We start from the raw sequence: 19030 nt of genomic DNA, 5'->3' as shown, positions 1-19030 counted from the left end.
CTTTCTTTGCAAAATTCAGCCCCTGACTATCTTAGTGTCTAATTGCTGATTTCCTGTAAGATACAAAAGCGTGCTTATCTGATCCACTTACTGCCCATTGTCACCATATTCATAAATCGGCAGGGACTTCCAATGCCTGGATGGCCTAGGTCAGTGGGGCCTTGCTTACAGAAAGGCTACCGTGAGTCTGAATTTTTGTATCACCTTTAAACCAATGGGTGTTTTTTCCCCGCATTTATAAATATAATGTATAAAGCAATGATTAGAATATGCACTCTGGTGATGCCATAAGTTTTACATTTTTAAAACCATGCCAATTTATTCATAGAGCACTTATAAATATAAATAAAAAGCAAACAAATCCTCTGAAAACATCAAGTGTTATGTAGCAGAACCATCCTCGGAGGTTTCATAACGTGGCAGCCCATGGACCACAAGCCACTCTCGGGGCTGAACACCTTGCAAGCTCTTTTCATAAAAAGGACAATTGATTTGGAAGAGAAAGATACTGTGGTAACCACAAGGCCGGTAAACGGAGAGAAAGGGGGCAGATATGAATAAAAGGCATTTAAAACAGGAAATAGCCAATTACAAGAATCAATGTGGTAACATAGAAACAGGATGCTCAGCTATCAGGGACAAATTAAATTCTTGCTCATTTTCTTCACTTTATTATTGTTTATTGTTTTGCTTTTAGATTAAACTATTCTGAATAGGGCCTCAAAGCTTATAGTTGTGCTCAAACATCTTTTTAAGCATGACTGATTTTAGGAATTGAATCCAAAGTTTGAAATTTACCTTTTCTTTTTGCCTATCAAAAGTGACAACAGAGATAATTGGGGCTAGAAATAATTGGGAGGAAGAGGAATATGGTTGCAAGAAATGGAAAAAAAAAAGAAAGAAAGGAAACACCCTGGTCAGTGACAGAAAAATGTGTGTGTGCTAAATGGTAACTATGGAGAAAGAAAGAAATTAGAGTCTGTGGCAAGTCTGAAAAATATCTTCTTAAAGTTAGAATATATGTCAAATAACCTCATTGTTTCTGTAAATACAACATCCATTTCAATATACTCTCATGCTATCTATTAAACTCTAAAGGATGAAAGGACATATCAAATGCCATCTAATATTCTAATTTAAAAATTTTTATTATTGACTTGAGAGAGAAGGAGGAGGAGAGAAAGACACACACACACACACACACACAGAGAGAAACATCAATTTGTAGTTCCACTTATTTATGCATTCATTGGTTGATTCTTGTATGTGCCCTGACCAGGGATCAAACTCACAACCCTGGTGTATCAGGATGATGCTCTAACCAACTGAGCTACCCAGCCAGGGCTCTAATGCTCTCATTTTAATTGCAGTTAAGTTCTGGTCAATGACACCTGGAACAAATTGAGCGTAAAAGAAATGCAATGGAAAAAACAGCCAATCAAATGTATTCTCTAATAAAAGAAAAACATCAATATCATTTTCTATAAATTTTTCAGTATCTGGTACAGTGCCTAGCCTGTAGTTTGTTGAATATGAAAAATCTTTGGACCAGATTAGGTGTATGATATTAACCCTTTGAGTGCCAACCAATATTCTAGGAACTATGCTAAAATTGGCAAGGCATTTTTGCTGATTTTACAGCAGTTAAGGAAAAAAAATTATGAATCGCAAATAAATGAAGTTACATATTCAAAAACTTAAGAAAACCTTTACTACATTTGTTTTCATCTTTGACATATATTGTTTGCTGATTGTATTATAAAATACTAGTAGAAAAAAATTTGAATAGCGCTCCTGGCACTTTTGTTGAAAGACAGGAGGAGCACGATCGCGCTCCCCGGCACTCTAGGGATTAAAGAATTGAACAGAGATTACAATTCAGATAGTACTTTTGGTTGGATAAAGTTGGTGTCAAGAAGGGTCTCTCACTCACTTTGATCACGCATTTCCCTGTCCTGTCGTTGCCCTATTCTTTGGTGAGACACTGTATCACTCATAAAACACAAAACAAATTGAAGCTTTCTGGGGGTTTTCCTTCTTTGCCTATTCCCATTTCACATTGGTCATACAGATGCTGGGCTACTCCTTGTTTATAGTAGAGTTTTTGCATTTAATACTTTAGAGTTGGGGAAGGTGCTCTAAAGGTAATCTGGCCCAGCCATTGCAAATTGGCAACTTTCAGACAAATCTGGTCCAGGGATTTGTTGATTTTTCCTTGTAGTATTAAAGTTTTGAAGTTAAATAATTTTAAATATAGAGTAAATGTCCTCTGACTTAGTTACTGTTCCCAATACTGTCATTATTTATAACTGGCCTACTTCACTTAATTCTGTTCCTGGTTCAAATAGACATAAGGATTTGTGGTCCTTGAAATCTCCTGAATTTACCAATGAAAAACTGAGGGCCAGAGAAGTCATAGTCAGTTATTAGCAGAGCCAAGACCTGAACTTGGGACTCTGGAATCCAAGATCTAGGCTTTTTTTTCTTTTTCTTTTTTCTTGACCAGTCTGTCATTAAGTAATCATGCACTGTTTGCAGTGTTTCTTAAACTTGATTCATTTTAGACAGAACAATTATCTCAGTTTTAAAGTATGGAATTATGTAATTTTATGCTTTAAATATATATACACTAGGGAAGAAAGCTGTAAGTTATTGCTCTTATCCTATCTAATAAAGAGGGAATATGCTAATTGACCATCACACCCTCACAAAGATGGTGGTGTCCACAGCCAATAGAGGGAATATGCTAATTGATTGTCACGCCCTCAAAGACCGCGTTGCCCACAGCCACAAGGTGGCAGCACCCAGTCCCCTAAGCCCCACCAGGGCGGCAGGCACACAGCATGGCTGGGCCCACCTCCAGGCAGGTCTGGCCACTCCACGCGCCTGCCTCTGGAGTCCCCCAGTCCCTTCAGCCCCCCAGTCACCCAGGGCCAACCCAAGGAGCAGGCAAGCTTCGGATGGCAGCTGCCCAGCTGATCAGGGCCGGCCAAGGCTCAGGTAACCAGGGCTGGCCAAGGCTTGCACCTGCTGGCAGCAGCAGCAGCAGAGGTGTAATGGGGGTGTCGCCTCCTGCCACTGAGGGTTTCCAGGTATGATAGGGGTGTCACCTCCTGCCCCTGAGGGCTTCTGGACTGTGAGAGGGGGCAGGCCGGGCTGAGGGTCAGATAATAAAATAAGAAAAATTTACAAATTGAATTTTTTAAACTCTGAAACCAATAGTATTTAAATTAGCATTATAATTTATAGGGAGGATTATGCTTTTCTGCTACAACTAAATTTTCCATGTTGAGTGTACTCATAGAAATAGTCTCAGGTTCTGTTCTATTTTTAATGTTTCAGAATTTTGACTTTAACAGTCTGATGCAGAAAATGTCTATTTATACAAATACATTGGTCAAGAGAGTATTAATGACTTCAAGGTTCTTTTTGCTAGTTGAGGTTATGCATATCTCCTATTCATCTAAAAACTGTGCTCAGGAGTAATCCTCTGGTGCAATTTTAAGTGAAATTCTCCACACTGCCTGTCCACATGTGGCCAAGTAGGTGCCGCTGCTGAGCAATCAGCTGTGTCTCTGAAACCCGGGAAACAGTGGCCAGCCCAGTAACTTATCACCTTACATTGCTTCCTAGTCTTCCCTGCCTCACGTCTTCTCTCTCTCACTCTGCGGCTGGGACTGTACCTCCCAATAAAGTATCAGCACTTAATCATTGCCTCAAGCTCTGTTTCTAGGGGACATGGGCTAGGCAAAAACCATTGGTACCATTCAGTCCCCTTAGTTACAGATGTCTAACATGCAAACTTTCCCCTGTCCCTCCCCTGGCTTCCCACCTCTTGTGAAATATCCTGAGCAAGGTAACGGTGCCCTCCACCGCCTGCCCTCAGCTTGCGTGTCACTTGCTGACTCGCTCTTTAAACCATTCCAGACAGCTTGTATTTCTTTCACCATCCATGCTAGGGCTCAACTGTTTCTTTGTGTTTGAACAAGACAACCGCTCTATCTATCTTTGCTTCACTAATTTTTACTAATTCTCATTTAAATAATCTGCAGTTGTCTTTCCCTGTCAATATCCTGAGACACCTTGAGGGTAGGCACCTAGCACAGCACCTGGAACATAGTTGGTGCTCTGTACGTATTAAAGTACTTACACACAGGAGGTGACATTGTAGAGGCTAAAATTTACCCGGGGAAGAGTGACAGAGTGGAACTGGCATTTAATGCGCTCACTTTACCACTCTTATATTGTCTTCCTAGAAAAATTTCTTTCCAACACTTACTTCACTCACTCATTCATTACTCACTATTTATTAAGTACTTGAGTTGTCAGGTCTTTGTTAGGTTTCGGGAATCAGTTTTTGGTAAGCCTTCTAGTTTCTCACATCTCCATTTTCAGAACTACCACAGAGTTTGTAGTTTTATCACATATGCCTTATTAGTTTGATATTGAAAAATTACAAAACTTACTATCTGTACTGAACCCAACTTACTAATCAATCAATCAATAGAAGAATTGAAACAAAGTCAAAACTGAAGATCCCAGAGCTACTGTAATCATAAATGGGGAAATTGAGACTCAGAGAGATTAAGTGATAGCAAGAAATCAAACTACATTTCCTGTCTCCCATAGGAAAGCTTAAAGTTCTTTGCATTTTCAAAAAAAAAACCAACTCTATGTATTTATCTAGCCACATGGAAGGCATATTTATTTGGTGACATATTCCCCTACGAGGTCAAAGAGAGAAATGTCAGTGTTTCTATCACCTTTTTCCTCCCCTGCCATTCTATCTGCCATACCTGAGCTAGTGGCCAATGATATTCCTATCAGATAAAATAGTCTTGTGCAACCTGGATGCTAATTACATGTGTGAGACCACTGGGGTGCAGGTGATACTGTTGTAATTAGCTAGTTATTAATAATAGGAAAGGAGCAAAGGGGGAAGCCAGACATTATAGGCATATCCTTTGGGCTGATTCCCCAGGAAGCTGCAACTTTGCACTCCCCAGGGAACCACTGGCCTATTCCCAGCAAAACACTGTGAGGAGGGATCCAACAAAAGGAAGACACATGCCCAGTAAAGTTGGAGTGACACAGGGAAGCTACTTGCCTGTCAGTCACACGTGGGAACAAAGATCATTGGCCAGAATGGGCATGGCCACTACAAGCACATGAAAAGTTGGGAATACATAATCTCCTGAACAAAGAAATTCTTTTTCTTATTGCTCTCTTGTTGCTCTTGCAGCTCATGACTCTTGTGCTCTTGGCTCGCTCTTGGCTTCCTTGCATTCGCCCATGTTTCCTCCATAGCCATGTGAACTTGCAGACCCCACATACAATGGACTGATGGACTGCAGCGGGCAAACACAAATCAAGCTAGCCTGATGCTGTATTGGACTGTGCAAACAAGGATGGGAAATTCTGTCTTCAGCCCTGCTAAAGGCAACATGGGACTTCTTCCTGGTAGGGCTGATGGAAATGAAACCTTGGGAACTCAGGGGTTTGATCCAAAGAACTAAACCTTTCTATTATATCGCATCCTTTGGTGTGAATCTAAGAAAAATTCTTTTTCTTAGGATATCGCAAGAAATTCTTCCCCACTAGCAACCGCTCCCCTCCATTAACAGAGGACATAAATGTTAGACCTATTTGTATTTTTAAGTAATTTAAAAATAGGAGAGGAATCAAATTTCATAAATATTTTACACATGCATTAACACAGGTGGCCCACATATCTGTTATGTTGCGTATGGCCTGCAAGTATTTTGAGGGGAAATTAGGAGCTGCATAACCTGGAGGGGTTGACAGTGGCTCTTCACTTGCTGACTTGCTTTCACTAAATTGCAGTTCACACATGCCCTGGCAAGTGGATTTACAGATTATGTAATCTACATGTAACTGAACTAATCTTCACAAGATGGACACCACTTGCTTTAAAAGATCCCAGTGAGTAAACCGTGGATAGAAGAGAGTGCTAACTGAACAAGCACAAGTGAACAGAGTGATAAACAAGACTATGCAGAGCTGACGCTTCCAGCAGAGCTCCCTGTCAGCCACTTTTGACTTACACACCGAAGGTGCTTCCATCAGGTCTAACTGGAATTCAGCCAAGACAAGTCAAAATTATCCAGAAGAATATTAGCAATAGAAATGTTCATCTACTCTCACTGACAATGAACTTCTATGGGTATGTTGTGCCTCGAAGTATTAGCTAATGATATTATGAAGCCATCATGATTAGCAAGACATTTAAAAACAAAGCCTTCAGAATAAAAACACAAGACTTTATTGAATTTCTTTGGTGGGGGTTATTTTTTAAAAACATATTTTATATAATTTTGACCAAATTTAATAATAGAACTATGAAGCTTTTTTGAGATTTCTTAATATATGGGAACTATGGGGCGTCCCCAAGATGTATACACATACTTTGTGAATAATTATAAAGGCAGTATTTATTAAAATACATTTCAAAATTGAGCTATCAGATGTTAATGTGTAAATACATTTTTGGGACACCCTGTATTTTATATTAGTGAAAGTAATAATACATGATATGTTATAAAATCTTAGAAATCAATACAATACCTAATGCCTTGGAATTTTGCATTATAAAGAATTCAATATGTTACTGTTAAAAATGTTTCAAGTTTCACAATTATGTAGTTTTTATGCCATCTCTGGCACTATAAAATGCTAATGCTGTTGTTACCTTTCTCCTGTCAGAGGTTGTCACTGTTCAATCATCTTTTAGGGGCATTACTTTATCAGAGCATTCTTCTGTAAGCTTGTGAAATTTCCCATTCAGTGACTCAAAGACAAACTATTTAATATACACTTTGGAAACTTTGCCCATTGTATAAGAAATATTGCAGTGAGTATAAACTTTCTACGAAAATCTTGAAGGAAAAATAGTAACCCACAAAAGCAAATAGCTTAAAATCTTAATATATTTGGTTTAGGTTGAGTTTTTGAAAAACCAAGAGGAACATCAAATGACACATTCCATTCTTTACTTAAATATTGTCTATCTTCCTAATGAAATATTGTACTCAATCCCTAGTAAGAAAAATGGTGAAATATTATGATTTTGTAAAAGAACTCTCTTCAGTATAGAACTTTCTGATGATCTATCTATGTGCTTTCAGATTAATAATGCATCAGGACTGCTCCTGCTCTTTTTTACATGGGAAGTAAAAGAATTATTGTAGCACTGGTATCACAAATAAGAAACATTGCAAATCAGAATCTATAGAATGCTTAATGTTCAAATGCATTGACCTTCAACTTTCGGAAAACATTAATTTGGTTAATATCCAATCAAATGCTGTTTTCCTCATTTGCCGCACTACACATGAATACACCAGTGAGTGCACCTGCACATCCCACATTTCTCTCTTTCAGCATGAAGTACGCAGGTACAGATTTAGTTTTATGGTTGTAGAATTTTAAAGCATTTGTTTTTCACCCACAAGTTGCCCATTTGGAAGAAGTTTTTCTTACCCTATATCATTAATAAAAATGTTGTTGATATAGTGCTCTCTACTCAAGCTTACATCTTTGTTGTCATGGGCAGCCCCAGCCCTGATAACAATGCAACAAATAAAGTCAGTAGCAATTCACCAACCTAAAATAAATGTACCCCAAATCAATGCCAGTTTACAGATAAACAAATATTTTGCACACTAATAAATAATGCTATAAATCTTGCTATATTGGATCACAAATAACTCCAACTGGATAAAATTGCTTGGCACGGGATTTCTTATTCTGCATGTTCATAAAAACAACTTGTTTCTGACAGCACTCATTCTTGGCAATTTACCACAGCTGTCAGCAGCCAATTTGTTCAGATTACTGCTCTGCATAAAAGTGCAACAATCGGGAGGATTTATTAGCTGATTATCGTAAAGGTGGCAGTCCGTCTTGCCTGCCAAAATGCAGGTGATCAGAAAGTTAAATAATTACCTGCAGATTAACATTATTTCACCTTCATTTGACATCTGTAGTTCAGTGACAGGCAGAATTTGCTGTTTAAACTTGCAGTGTGATGTACACAACCCAAGCTGGTTTACTGACTACTCGGCATTTTATTGAGCACTTAAGTGCTTCAGAACATTCTGAATATAAAACCAAGGTGAAAGGAGCATGGGCTTTAGAGTCAGGGGTCCTGGATTTGAGTCTCAGATCATCCAGTTTCAAAACAACTAGGCAACCTTTAAACCTCCAGCTGCCTCACTTTGTGCATCTGGAAAATTGTTGTATGAACCACCCTCATTATTGCCTAATGTTGAGCTGATGGTGTAACAGTGCCCTTTAGGTTGTAAAACATCATTATTGTTATTTAAATGGTGAATTTATTTTTTGCATAAAGTTTAACAAGCAGAGGGCATTAACTGCCTAGATAGCATAACATTTATGATATATGTAACTTGATAAAGGTATAGGCTACCTTTTTTTTCCTTCAAAAAACAATTCAGTACTTTTTAAGTATAAAGATTACTCAGGCACTTTCACATTTTAACTCATCAATTCTCCCCTTTTATATTCAAATATCTTTCCTCAATTATACTGAAGTATAAAGTATAATTGTACCTTCCACTAAGGCATGTTGTTCTAACTGCCTTTTCATTAATATCTGGTATCAAATTGAGTATTTATTTAGAGAAGGAAGAACCATAACTTTGAGTATTAAATCAAGCTTCAGATATTTACATTAAAGTTTGACAACTGTTTATTGAGTACCTATTATGTGCCAAATACTTTTCTAGGCATCAAAGATGCCATATTGGACAAAACGCTCAAAATCCTCATGGAACAAAACCCACATAGAGCATACATTCTAGTGATGGGAAATAAAAGATAACATAAATAAAAAAATGCACAGTATGTCAATTGGTGATTCTTCAATTGAGAAAACAAAGCAGGATAGGGGAGAGGGAATATTTAGGAAAAGGGGTTTCAAGTTTAAATAGATTTGGTATGGATGCCTCCCTGACATGACATTTGTGCACAGACCTAAAGGAGGTAAAGAAATATGGCAGGTGGACACCTGAAGAGTCTTACAGACGGAGGGAAGAGTCCTGAGGTGAGAGAGTGTTCAGTGTGCTTGAGAAATAGCAAAGAGGCTAGCACAGCTCAAAGAGAGCAAGGAACAGGATAGCAGAAGTTCAGGGTAGAGGGGTCATAGAGCCAGCCCATGAAGAGCATCATGAATTACCAGGAAGAGGAGTTAACTGATTTTACTAATGTTCTGTGGAATAAAAGAAATAAGATTAAGATAGCAAGTTGCATGTGACAGTCATTCTAATTATCTTTATTTTTTAAATATATATTTTTCATTGATTTCAGAGAAGAAAGGAGAGGGAGAGAGAAACATCAATGATGAGAGAGAATCATTGATTGGCGGCCTCCTGCATGCCCCACACTGGGGATCGGCCCACAACCTGGGCATGTGCCCTGACTGGGAATTGAACCGTGACCTCCTGGTTCACAGGTCAATGCTCAACAACTGAGCCACACCCACTGGACTCTAATTATCTTTGGTCACTAAATATAGCTAAGGTTGTTACAAATAATGAAAATAAATTAATTATTCAAGGAAAAGCTAGATAATATCTACTTGAAAAAGCTCACAGTATATTGAGGGAGATAAATATAGACACATAATTATAATAAAATGTATTTAATATTAACAACTGTATACTGCTACTTAAACTGGTAGTTATCTGCCGAAACCGGTTTGGCTCGGTGGATGGAGCGTCGGCTTGCGGACTGAAGGGTCCCAGGTTCGATTCCGGTCAAAGGCGTGTGCCTGGGTTGCGGGCACATCCCCAGTAGGAGATGTGCAGGAGGCAGCTGATCGATGTTTCTCTCTCATCGATGTTTCTAGCTCTCTATCTCTCTCCCTTCCTCTCTGTAAAAAATCAATAAAATATATATTTAAAAAATAAATAAATAAATAAAAACAAAAAAACTGGTAGTTATCTAGAGAACAAGATAAACTTAAAAAAAATTCTGAGAATAGTGTTTCACTAGAGGAAAAAAAATGCAACAAAGGCCTGCCCTTTTAAAAGGATTGAAATGTAACATACTATTTGGTTACAGTGTTGTTTTTCTCATTTCATTGTATAAGCTAAATATTAAAGGTTAACGAAAGCTAATCTTTGACCTCTCACTTTAAAATCCTGTGAAGGAAACAATATAGATCAGAATAACACACATAAATAGATAGATAGATAGATAGATAGATAGATAGATAGATAGATAGATAGATAGAGATATGTTGGGTTGGATCCTGTTTTTGCTTTTCTAGCATAAAATTCTGTTTATTAGTATGCATGCAGTTCTTCAGGCTGTATGTTTACAGACTTGGAATCATGTGAACTACAATGAGGAAAGAATTTCCTGAACTAACAGAATCTTCTGTACAGCATCCTTTATTTCAGTATTGGCAGGTTTCAGTGTTTTGCTATAAAGACACATATAAAACTATCAAGAAATATAAAAATATGCTTTGAAGGTGAGAAAACAATTCATGTAACAAAGCAGGCATTCAAAGTGACTCTGTCTTTGTGCAGAAATGTCATATAATATAAGCCTCAGAATAGTCCTTTCTTCACTGCGTTATCAGATTAACATGGATCTGCCCCACTTAATGCTTCCTTCACTAAAACTTGGGAACTCTACTAATTTATGAACTCGCAGGAGATTATAAAGACTCTTTGCCTTGTAGGGACTTTTAGGAAACAATGCATTTTATGGTCACAATATGCTTTATGAAAAGTAATATAATCTCAGATCACTTTACAGACTATGAATATGCTCTTTGTTCCTTTAAGTATCTTATATCAAGTGAGATTCCTCTTTCTCAACTCTCATAACTTTTACGCACAATGCTTCTGACATCTGGAGAAAATTTCTTGATATCAAATTTGGATTGCCTGTCCATCAACTGGTCAAAACTGCCACCTACTGGTCAGTTTTCAAACCTAGTTTTCAGTTCACCCAAGCACAGCCTTACTATGATAAGATCCCTTCTTTCAAAACAGTCAGGATCATTTACAATAACCAGAATTAAAGCAAATGTTATTTTAACAAAATTCTCCCCCTAGGGTGAACCAAAAATATCAAATTGCACAAACCTGCCAATAAAATCATCTCTTTTCCCAGCATCTTTGTCCCATGCAGTGATATCGATAATTCCACCTCTTTCTTCATAGAGATGAAAATCAAATTGTTCTCTCCACTGAGGATTCAAAGTTTTGGGCATAATCTGCAAAACCCAAACAGTCATTATTGTTTCACCCATATCAGTCTTTAATACAATGTAACTTGAGACATTAAATAAAACTTTAGGTATTGTCTAGGAAAGCATGTAAGTGTGAGATTTGAACAAAAGCTTCCAGAAATACTGAAAATGAGTCATTAAAGATCACTAGCATCTTTATGGCATATTGTCTAAAAGGACCCTGAAGGATGTGTCTTGCAAACCAAAGTCACCCCCTCATCATCATGAATAACAGTTGAGAGATATGTATTACATAGAAAAGGCAAAAACATAGTCTATAAGTGAAATAGCTCACTCTGACACTAGCATTTATTTTACATAACCAGCTAATACACAAAGATATAACTGGTAATAAAGAAAGATGACGATTCCCAGGGTTTCTTTTATTTTCTTACTCCCCTACACATGGGGATTCTTGAGCTGAATGCATAAAAAAATAAAGTTCTATGGGAACAAGTAGCTTTGGGGTGGCCAGGTAAACTTATATCTTAGAATTAGAGCATTGATGTATCATCTCCATTTTATATATGGAAAAACTGAGACCTGGAGACCAAGTGACCCATCCTGGGTCATTATGTTTTAGTTATCTAGACTCTAGCTCAAGTCTTTGATTAGAGCTTTAGATCTCATTCCCCAAAACAATATGCCAGAAATGTTTGTGAGTTAATATGAATATGTGTATATATAATCTCCATGTTGCACATACGAGAAAGATATCTTATCTGAAGTGCAATTTTGTAACTTCCAGTATTCAGATAAGACACTGGGTGGAATCAATGAATCAAGTGACCCATACTGATGGAAAAGTCCATTCCCCATTGGGTTAAACAACATTCACATTTGTTTCCTTGTTCTTTCATTTTAGCAGGAGGGCATGTGGTGGCTTTTTTTCTTTTTAATGTATGGGAGACAGATCTTCCGATGTGAAGACTCTGAAAGCAATGAAGTATGTTATGTGCAAAGGTAATGCAAATGAATCACAATTTTTAAAGTTCATCATCTGAAATTAACCAGCAATAGATCGTGGGAAGAAAGAGCAAAGAGCGACACGTGTCCATAGCCTGGTTTCATATTTCATACTTAAAGAGCAGAACTATAAAAATAAGTAATGTTTGAAGCCTACCAGAACATGGAAATGATGTTAATTGATAAAGGACAAGACAGATGTGGCCATAGGTACCTATTTTTGGAATCAGTAGTTTCTTTAAAACATGTGATTAAGCCCATAGCCGAAAAAAAGATGGCACTGGGTGGATGCTATGATAATTCAAGTGACTCATAACTGGGCTCGGATGAATGCCTATGATATTTTGGGGAGTGGTCTATCTTACTTATTTGGCCATAAAGTGCCTAAACTTTCAGTTTTCTTTTTTAGGATTGTCCTTCTTATCTGGTTTCCTTCAGGTCAGAAACGACGCCCTCCCCTTCCATGGGGGCACTCAGTAAGATAACTGATCAGTGCACTAGCAGTTTTCAATACCTCAGACAAGTAAGCTCTGTGATATCTCTAACTACTGATGAAACTTCCTGGGCCAGAAGGAACCGAGGTAGGCTGTCTATCAAAACTTCCTGAAAACAGTGATGTCAAGGCCAAGATATTCCCATAGAGGTAGAATGCGATTTTTAATACGAGATGGATGTGATCAATTGTCCCAAGCTGCCTATGAAGCTGATGTCTATGAAGCTGGTCATTAAAGAGGTTGAAATTGAATACAACACAGATAATACATGTGCCCCAAACATAACTATGACTTTGCTAATTATTATTACTCCTCTCATTAATATAACAATATGGTTATTTAATATATTATTACAGCGGGGCCTTGACTTACGAGTGTCCCGACTAACAAGTTTTTCGAGATACGAGCCGTCTCTCGGCCAATTTTTTGCTTTGAGTTGTGAGCTAAAATTCGGGTTACGAGCCAGCTTCAGATACCCCACCGCTAGTTGACGCAGCGAACGTCACAGTGAACGCCACAACATCAGCCCAGCATCACGTGTCTCACTCATTCACTTCTTGATTTGACATACGAGTAATTTGAGTTACGAGCTCCGTCACGGAATGAATTAAACTCGTAAGTCAAGGCCCCACTGTACTACTAATATAATTGGTATTACTTATTACTACTGATGCTATTCTTCCTCTTCCTTCTGCTACTTCCACTTATTACTTATTATGGGTAAGGCAGTGTTCCAAGCCCTTTACATGTGTAACATATTCATTCATTCTTCACAATAACTTTATTAAGTAGGCACTATTTTAATTCTGATGTTTACAGATGGGGAAATTAGGGCATGAAGAGGCAAAGTGATGGCCATTTCTCACTGCTAGTAGCCACAGAGGAAATTCTGACTCTTTGTTTTCTAAATAAATTTTAAAACAACTTTCAATTTGCACTGGTGAAAATCAGTTTGAATAACATGACTCAGAGTAATCTGCACAGATTGTTATGGCACGTAAAATGATGCATTTGTAGCACTGATACCAGTACTTGTTGCAATAATAAGAGCAGCCAATACTCTTTGAACACTTTATGTGCCAGGCATTGACTTAGGTTTGTTGCAGCCTTCTTTTTTTGAAAGATAGTTCCTACGTTTATTCCTGTGTTATAAATGAAGAAATTCAGACAGAGTGAAGTTAAGTAGTTTACCCAAGGTCCCACAGCACATAAAGTAAGAGATGCAATACAATTACTGGTCTTGTTTGCTGACATGATGTTCAAAGAAGTTCTGTAAAGCATTTTTTAAAAGTTTTCATCTTACAAAGCATAGCTATTAACTAACCACTGCTTTCCAAATATCACCAGGAACACAAAGAGACATGTCACCTTGCTCTTATACTTCTGATGCCCAAGCCGGAACTTCACGTAGGGGTCACTCAACCCATTGGAATCCATGGCCTTGAGGTCTCGCCCCTCAATCAACGTGATACTGACTATTCCTCGCCAAAGATGTGATTTTCTGTGTACATCTGACAGACGTAAACTTTGGGTCTGAAACTTTTGGCAAAAGAAAAGAGAGTTAGCTTATTGTGTTTTAAACCAAAGTATCTCATTTGGCATTACCGTTTCCAAAGAGAGTTAGCTTATAGTGTTTTATACCAGAACACCTCATTTGGCATTACCATTTCCAATGTTGTAACCATTTTTCAAAAATAAAAATGAGGCAGTTATAAATTTTAAATAAAATTATTTATGGGTTATTTATTAATTATGAAATTATTAATAATATATTATCATCTCATGATAAATTTAAGGTTATGTAAAAATGGTGAGTGCTCAAAATAAAGTCTAATTTTTCAGCTCCTTATATTACAATCTGTAGGTACTTCAAGAATACCAGAGAACATTTACATGTATCAAATATGCCTGTGTCAAGATGAGCATAAAATAAATATAAATATGAAATATAATATCATCCACAATGTGATATTAATTTTCAATTATTTATGGATTTTTAATATTTTTTTCATGTTACAAATGGATTTTACAGGTGGTTTTAAGTTGTAAGGTTAGTTGTAAGTTCCAGTCACTTTTAAAAGTCTTTATTGCCATATTAAGAGTTTCAGCTCACTAAAGAAGTATTTAAGGTATCATAAAAGACAAAATCAATATGTCCACACAAAATGTCTTGCCTATGTTTGAAACTTGCAATACAAATTTTAAAAATTACATATGTGACTTATATTGGCAGGTATGGTATGTTTATTTCTCATTCTAGTATTTAAATATTTTCTTTAATGTTTTTTATTATCCTCAATTCTGAGTCACAATATTCAAGTCAGTGAACCAAAGCTGAAATTATGAAAATTAACAAGTCTACTAAAGATGTCTATATGTTCTCTTTGAATTAAATAGCTCATAAAACAAGCCAGAAAAAGTGGCTATATGTTAAAATCTTTACAATCTGGATTCAGAAACACAGAGACTGCTATTTTTTTCATATTGTCAAGTATGTTTTCTTCACTCATTGTCATTTCATGAAAAAATTCAATTTTTCTCTCAACTTCATATTATTCCACTTCTAAATTATGAATTAGCTCCATTTTTGTCCTAATTCCTTCTATGTAACATTATAATGTTATAACTTATTTTGTATAACTCCCCCTTCCACTTTGAATTCCTATTTTTATTCTACATCATAGTAATGCCAGACATTTTTATCTGTCATCATCAAAAGTCATGCATTTCAGGGGCTTTTATTAGGAAAATTAAAACTACATTCTTTAAAAGATAATACTTTTAATATTTGAACATTTCAGTGGAGAGCTTTCTAAAGCACATTATATACTTCCCTACCTTGGTGATCAGCAAATTTTGAACAACATTGCTTCATGGTTCCGCCTTATTGATAGCAACATGGACCTTGGCCTCCATATTCCTCACCTCTGTGAGATCCAAGAGCAGTGTTCCACTGCGTTCTGAAGTGCAAAGCAGGTTCATGGGGCACCTGTAACTTCCACAGGACTCCATGCCCATTTCACCTAGAGCCCCACTGCTCCCATCTGTTTTACACATTGGATTGTCTTTGAATCAAGGATTTCTCAGATTAATATAATTGTTTAGAATTAATTGCACCAAGCGATCTTCAGGGTTTTTGGTTTTTTTTGTTCTAAGATTTCATACTCATTATCTATATATTAAAAGGCTAATATGCAAAGTGTCCCCTCAGGAGTTTGACCAAGAGACTAGGAGTTCGATCGCTTGTTATGACATACGCTGACCACCAGGGGGTGGCGCAGAGCAAAGGAAGCCCTGGCCAGCAGCAGGAAGGCCCCAATTGGCCCTGATCGCCAGCCAGACCTAGGGACCCTACCCATGCACAAATTTTGTGCACTGGGCCTCTAGTTATTATATAATGCAGCAATAGATTTCAGCGTCTGTCTGTCTATTCACCTTTCCCCTTCCACTACAGTTGAGACCACCTCTGACAGTGGACTTTAAAGATAGGATTCTAAACTTTGAGTCTGAAACTTTTGTTAAAAAATAAGAGTGGCAAAGAAGGAAAGAAGAAAACGCATTTTTTTGGCAAGCAAGAAGAAATAATTATCTTAGCGAAGACCAAGGAATTAATAACTACCCATTTATAGAGAGCTTTAGAATTTAAAAGTGCATATGTGTACATTGTGTCCTGTAGTTTCCACTAAAATCCTATGAAGCAGGAAGGCAAGGACTGCTATTCCCAATTTACTGGTAAGGAATTAGATGTACAAGAAGTTGACTTATGGGGTGGAAAGGACAAATAATGCTTTCCATGGGATCCTTCATGCTTTCCCAGAAATAAGTGGTTTGGCTAATAAGTAGAGGATATGTGACTAGAACCCAGCATTTCTGACCTTTATTCCTGAGCCTCTCCCAATATTTGTCTTTAGGGCAGAGCCTCTCTCCTGGTTTAAAAGTAATCATTTAAGTATAAGGTTGCTAAAAGGTCACCCCCCAGTTTAATGAGTTGAATATATTTGAAATTCCAGGCTAGATTTTCCTACATGGCTGATACATGAAATCACCTTCTACAGCATTATTACATAAGCACATGTATTCATACTTACAATATTCCAGCTGATGAATATATTTAATGACATTTTCTATGCACTCTAGAAGCAGAAGCCATACATAACACTCAGTAAAATAACAGTAGGTTACACAGCATCTGCAGTCAGCAAGGCTAAGTTAGGTTCTTGAATGGTACCATGTCTGAAACCCTTATTCACATGCTCCTCCTCCCATTTTTCACATGAGAACAAGAACTTTCCATGGGATTCTTCATGTTTTCACAGAAATAAGATGAACTTAATGAAGGCTTTACCTACCCTCATTCATTGTTACAAAATGCTTTTCTATAACCTGGAAGAACATTTCCAAAACGACTTGGGGAGCTAAGAGGGAGGGGTAGAGAGAATATTTCTACACAAAAACAGGGCTACTGAATGCGGAGATTAACTTGATCTCTGTGAAAGGTTTAAAGAGCAAATAGGGGTGGGGCTCCAAAGACACACTAATCAGATATCATTTTTAAAAGTGATTTTCCTTCTTTAACTTTCTTTGTTTAAATGGTACTCTTTAAAAAAGAAACTCCATTAATGTAGCTATGATTTGATTAACTGCATAGACATGAAACAGATAAGTAGTCTAAGTGGAAGAACTTGAAATAAAATTTTAAGATATGGGGGAAGAGATAAAGTTAGACTACCAACAGTAAAAAAGGTAAGTGCTTAAAATACATATACACATGCATCTTTCTAGCAATTTCTGACTATGTAACTTGGCATGCTTTCTTATCTATGGTTTTCCAGACTGTACTCCATGGCCCCAAGTGTACTAAGAGAGCAATTCTGTGTGTGTTAGGGGGGTGGTTGGGGAGGGTGTGTGTATGTGTTGAGAGGCCTGCATAGAAAAAAATATATTCCATAAACAAAGATTTAACCTGCTTAACACCTTTCGTACCGCTCACGAGTTTTCTCGTATTTCGCGTGCCATCTGTTAAGGACCGCTCATGAGTTTTCTCGTTTTTCACGCCCATGGAAAAAGGAGCGAATCTAGATACTTATGTAAATTTTGTTTGGTCCCTCTTCATAGAGGAAAATGTTTTACACAGTACCATACGTTAAAAAAGTACTAGGAACTTTAATTGTTTAATTGTTTTTGTAAATAAAAATGTTATAATTATTGAAAAACGACACCTAAAGTGCATTATGATGATTTAAGTAACGTGCAGTTTGCCCGAAAACGTGCGGTCCCTGGCGTATGTCTTAGAGATTTCTATGCGGTACGAAAGGTGTTAAGATAGCAATTTATTACTTTTACTTATATTTTTTAGTTGAAGTTTTGGAGAGCTCATCAAATGGGTGGGGACAAGTGGAATTCCAAAACTAAAGAAAGAAAAACCTTTGAGAACCACTCGGTCTCCAAGGTACCTCTGAGTCTACTTGCTGCTCTGTTCAGGTTCCTTCCCCTGTATAGTAGTTCCCCAAGAGTAGTCCATTGACCAATGGCATCAGTGTCACTTGGAAACTTGTTAGAAATTCAGATTCTTTAGTCCCATCTCAGACCAACTGAATCCAAAGCTCTGGGGGTGGGGCCCACATTCTGGCTGCACCTGCCCTCACTCAGGAGGTTCTGACCCATGTTCAGTGTGAGAACTGCTGTGTTAGAAGTTCTAAGGTGTATGCACACTGGCCTTCTCCTCTGTTCTCATAACTATAGTTAATCACTATGATTATAAAATTATCCACTCACTGGCATGGATATGATGCATGCTAATTAAAGACCTTCTTTAGTCCTGCTTCTAAATTTACTGGTTAGGAAAGCATATTGATCTAGACATGTGGAGGGTTTACAGAGAGAAGTAGGGACCTACTGAAAAACTAGGTGAAGTTTGTTTAGTATTTCCTTCCTTTGTTAATGTTTTTTCTCTCATAAAATACATCAATATAATACATATTAATTGAAATATTGACCAGTCAACTGAAAATTACTTATTGAGCAGCTAAAGGGCAAGGAGTGTTAAACAAATACATGTCCCTCAATAAAATTAACATATTACAGCTGGTACTTACTAGTAGTTACTTAAGATACTGTTTTCAACTATGCCCTTGTTGAAATATAATTCTATTTGAGGAGGGAAAGAAAAGAGGAGAAAAAATAAAATGGAAGACCAACCTAGCTTCAAAGCAAAGAACCAGCTCTGCAAAAGGAAGAAATAATCTTTAGATTTTTAAAGCAGTGGTCCCCAAGTTTTAGTGGG

At 37.2% G+C, this 19030-nt stretch overlaps 1 protein-coding gene across 1 annotated transcript in view; it reads right to left on the bottom strand.

The window, feature by feature from the left end:
• Positions 1-19030, bottom strand: part of MCTP1 (multiple C2 and transmembrane domain containing 1) — a 301653-nt gene that overhangs the window by 181617 nt on the left and 101006 nt on the right. Inside the window, exons 9-10 of the mRNA XM_023749929.1 lie at positions 14116-14286; positions 11142-11272 (exon numbers count right to left, since the gene is read on the bottom strand). Coding sequence (XP_023605697.1) covers positions 11142-11272; positions 14116-14286 — 302 coding nt within the window. The remainder of the gene's footprint in view (positions 1-11141; positions 11273-14115; positions 14287-19030) is intronic.

The sequence above is a fragment of the Myotis lucifugus genome, unplaced genomic scaffold (genome assembly GCF_000147115.1).
Source record: "Myotis lucifugus unplaced genomic scaffold, Myoluc2.0 scaffold_0, whole genome shotgun sequence".
In the NCBI taxonomy this organism is placed as follows: Eukaryota; Metazoa; Chordata; class Mammalia; order Chiroptera; family Vespertilionidae; genus Myotis; species Myotis lucifugus.
Note: the sequence above shows the minus strand (reverse complement) of the source record. Positions and strands in the feature narration are given on the sequence as shown.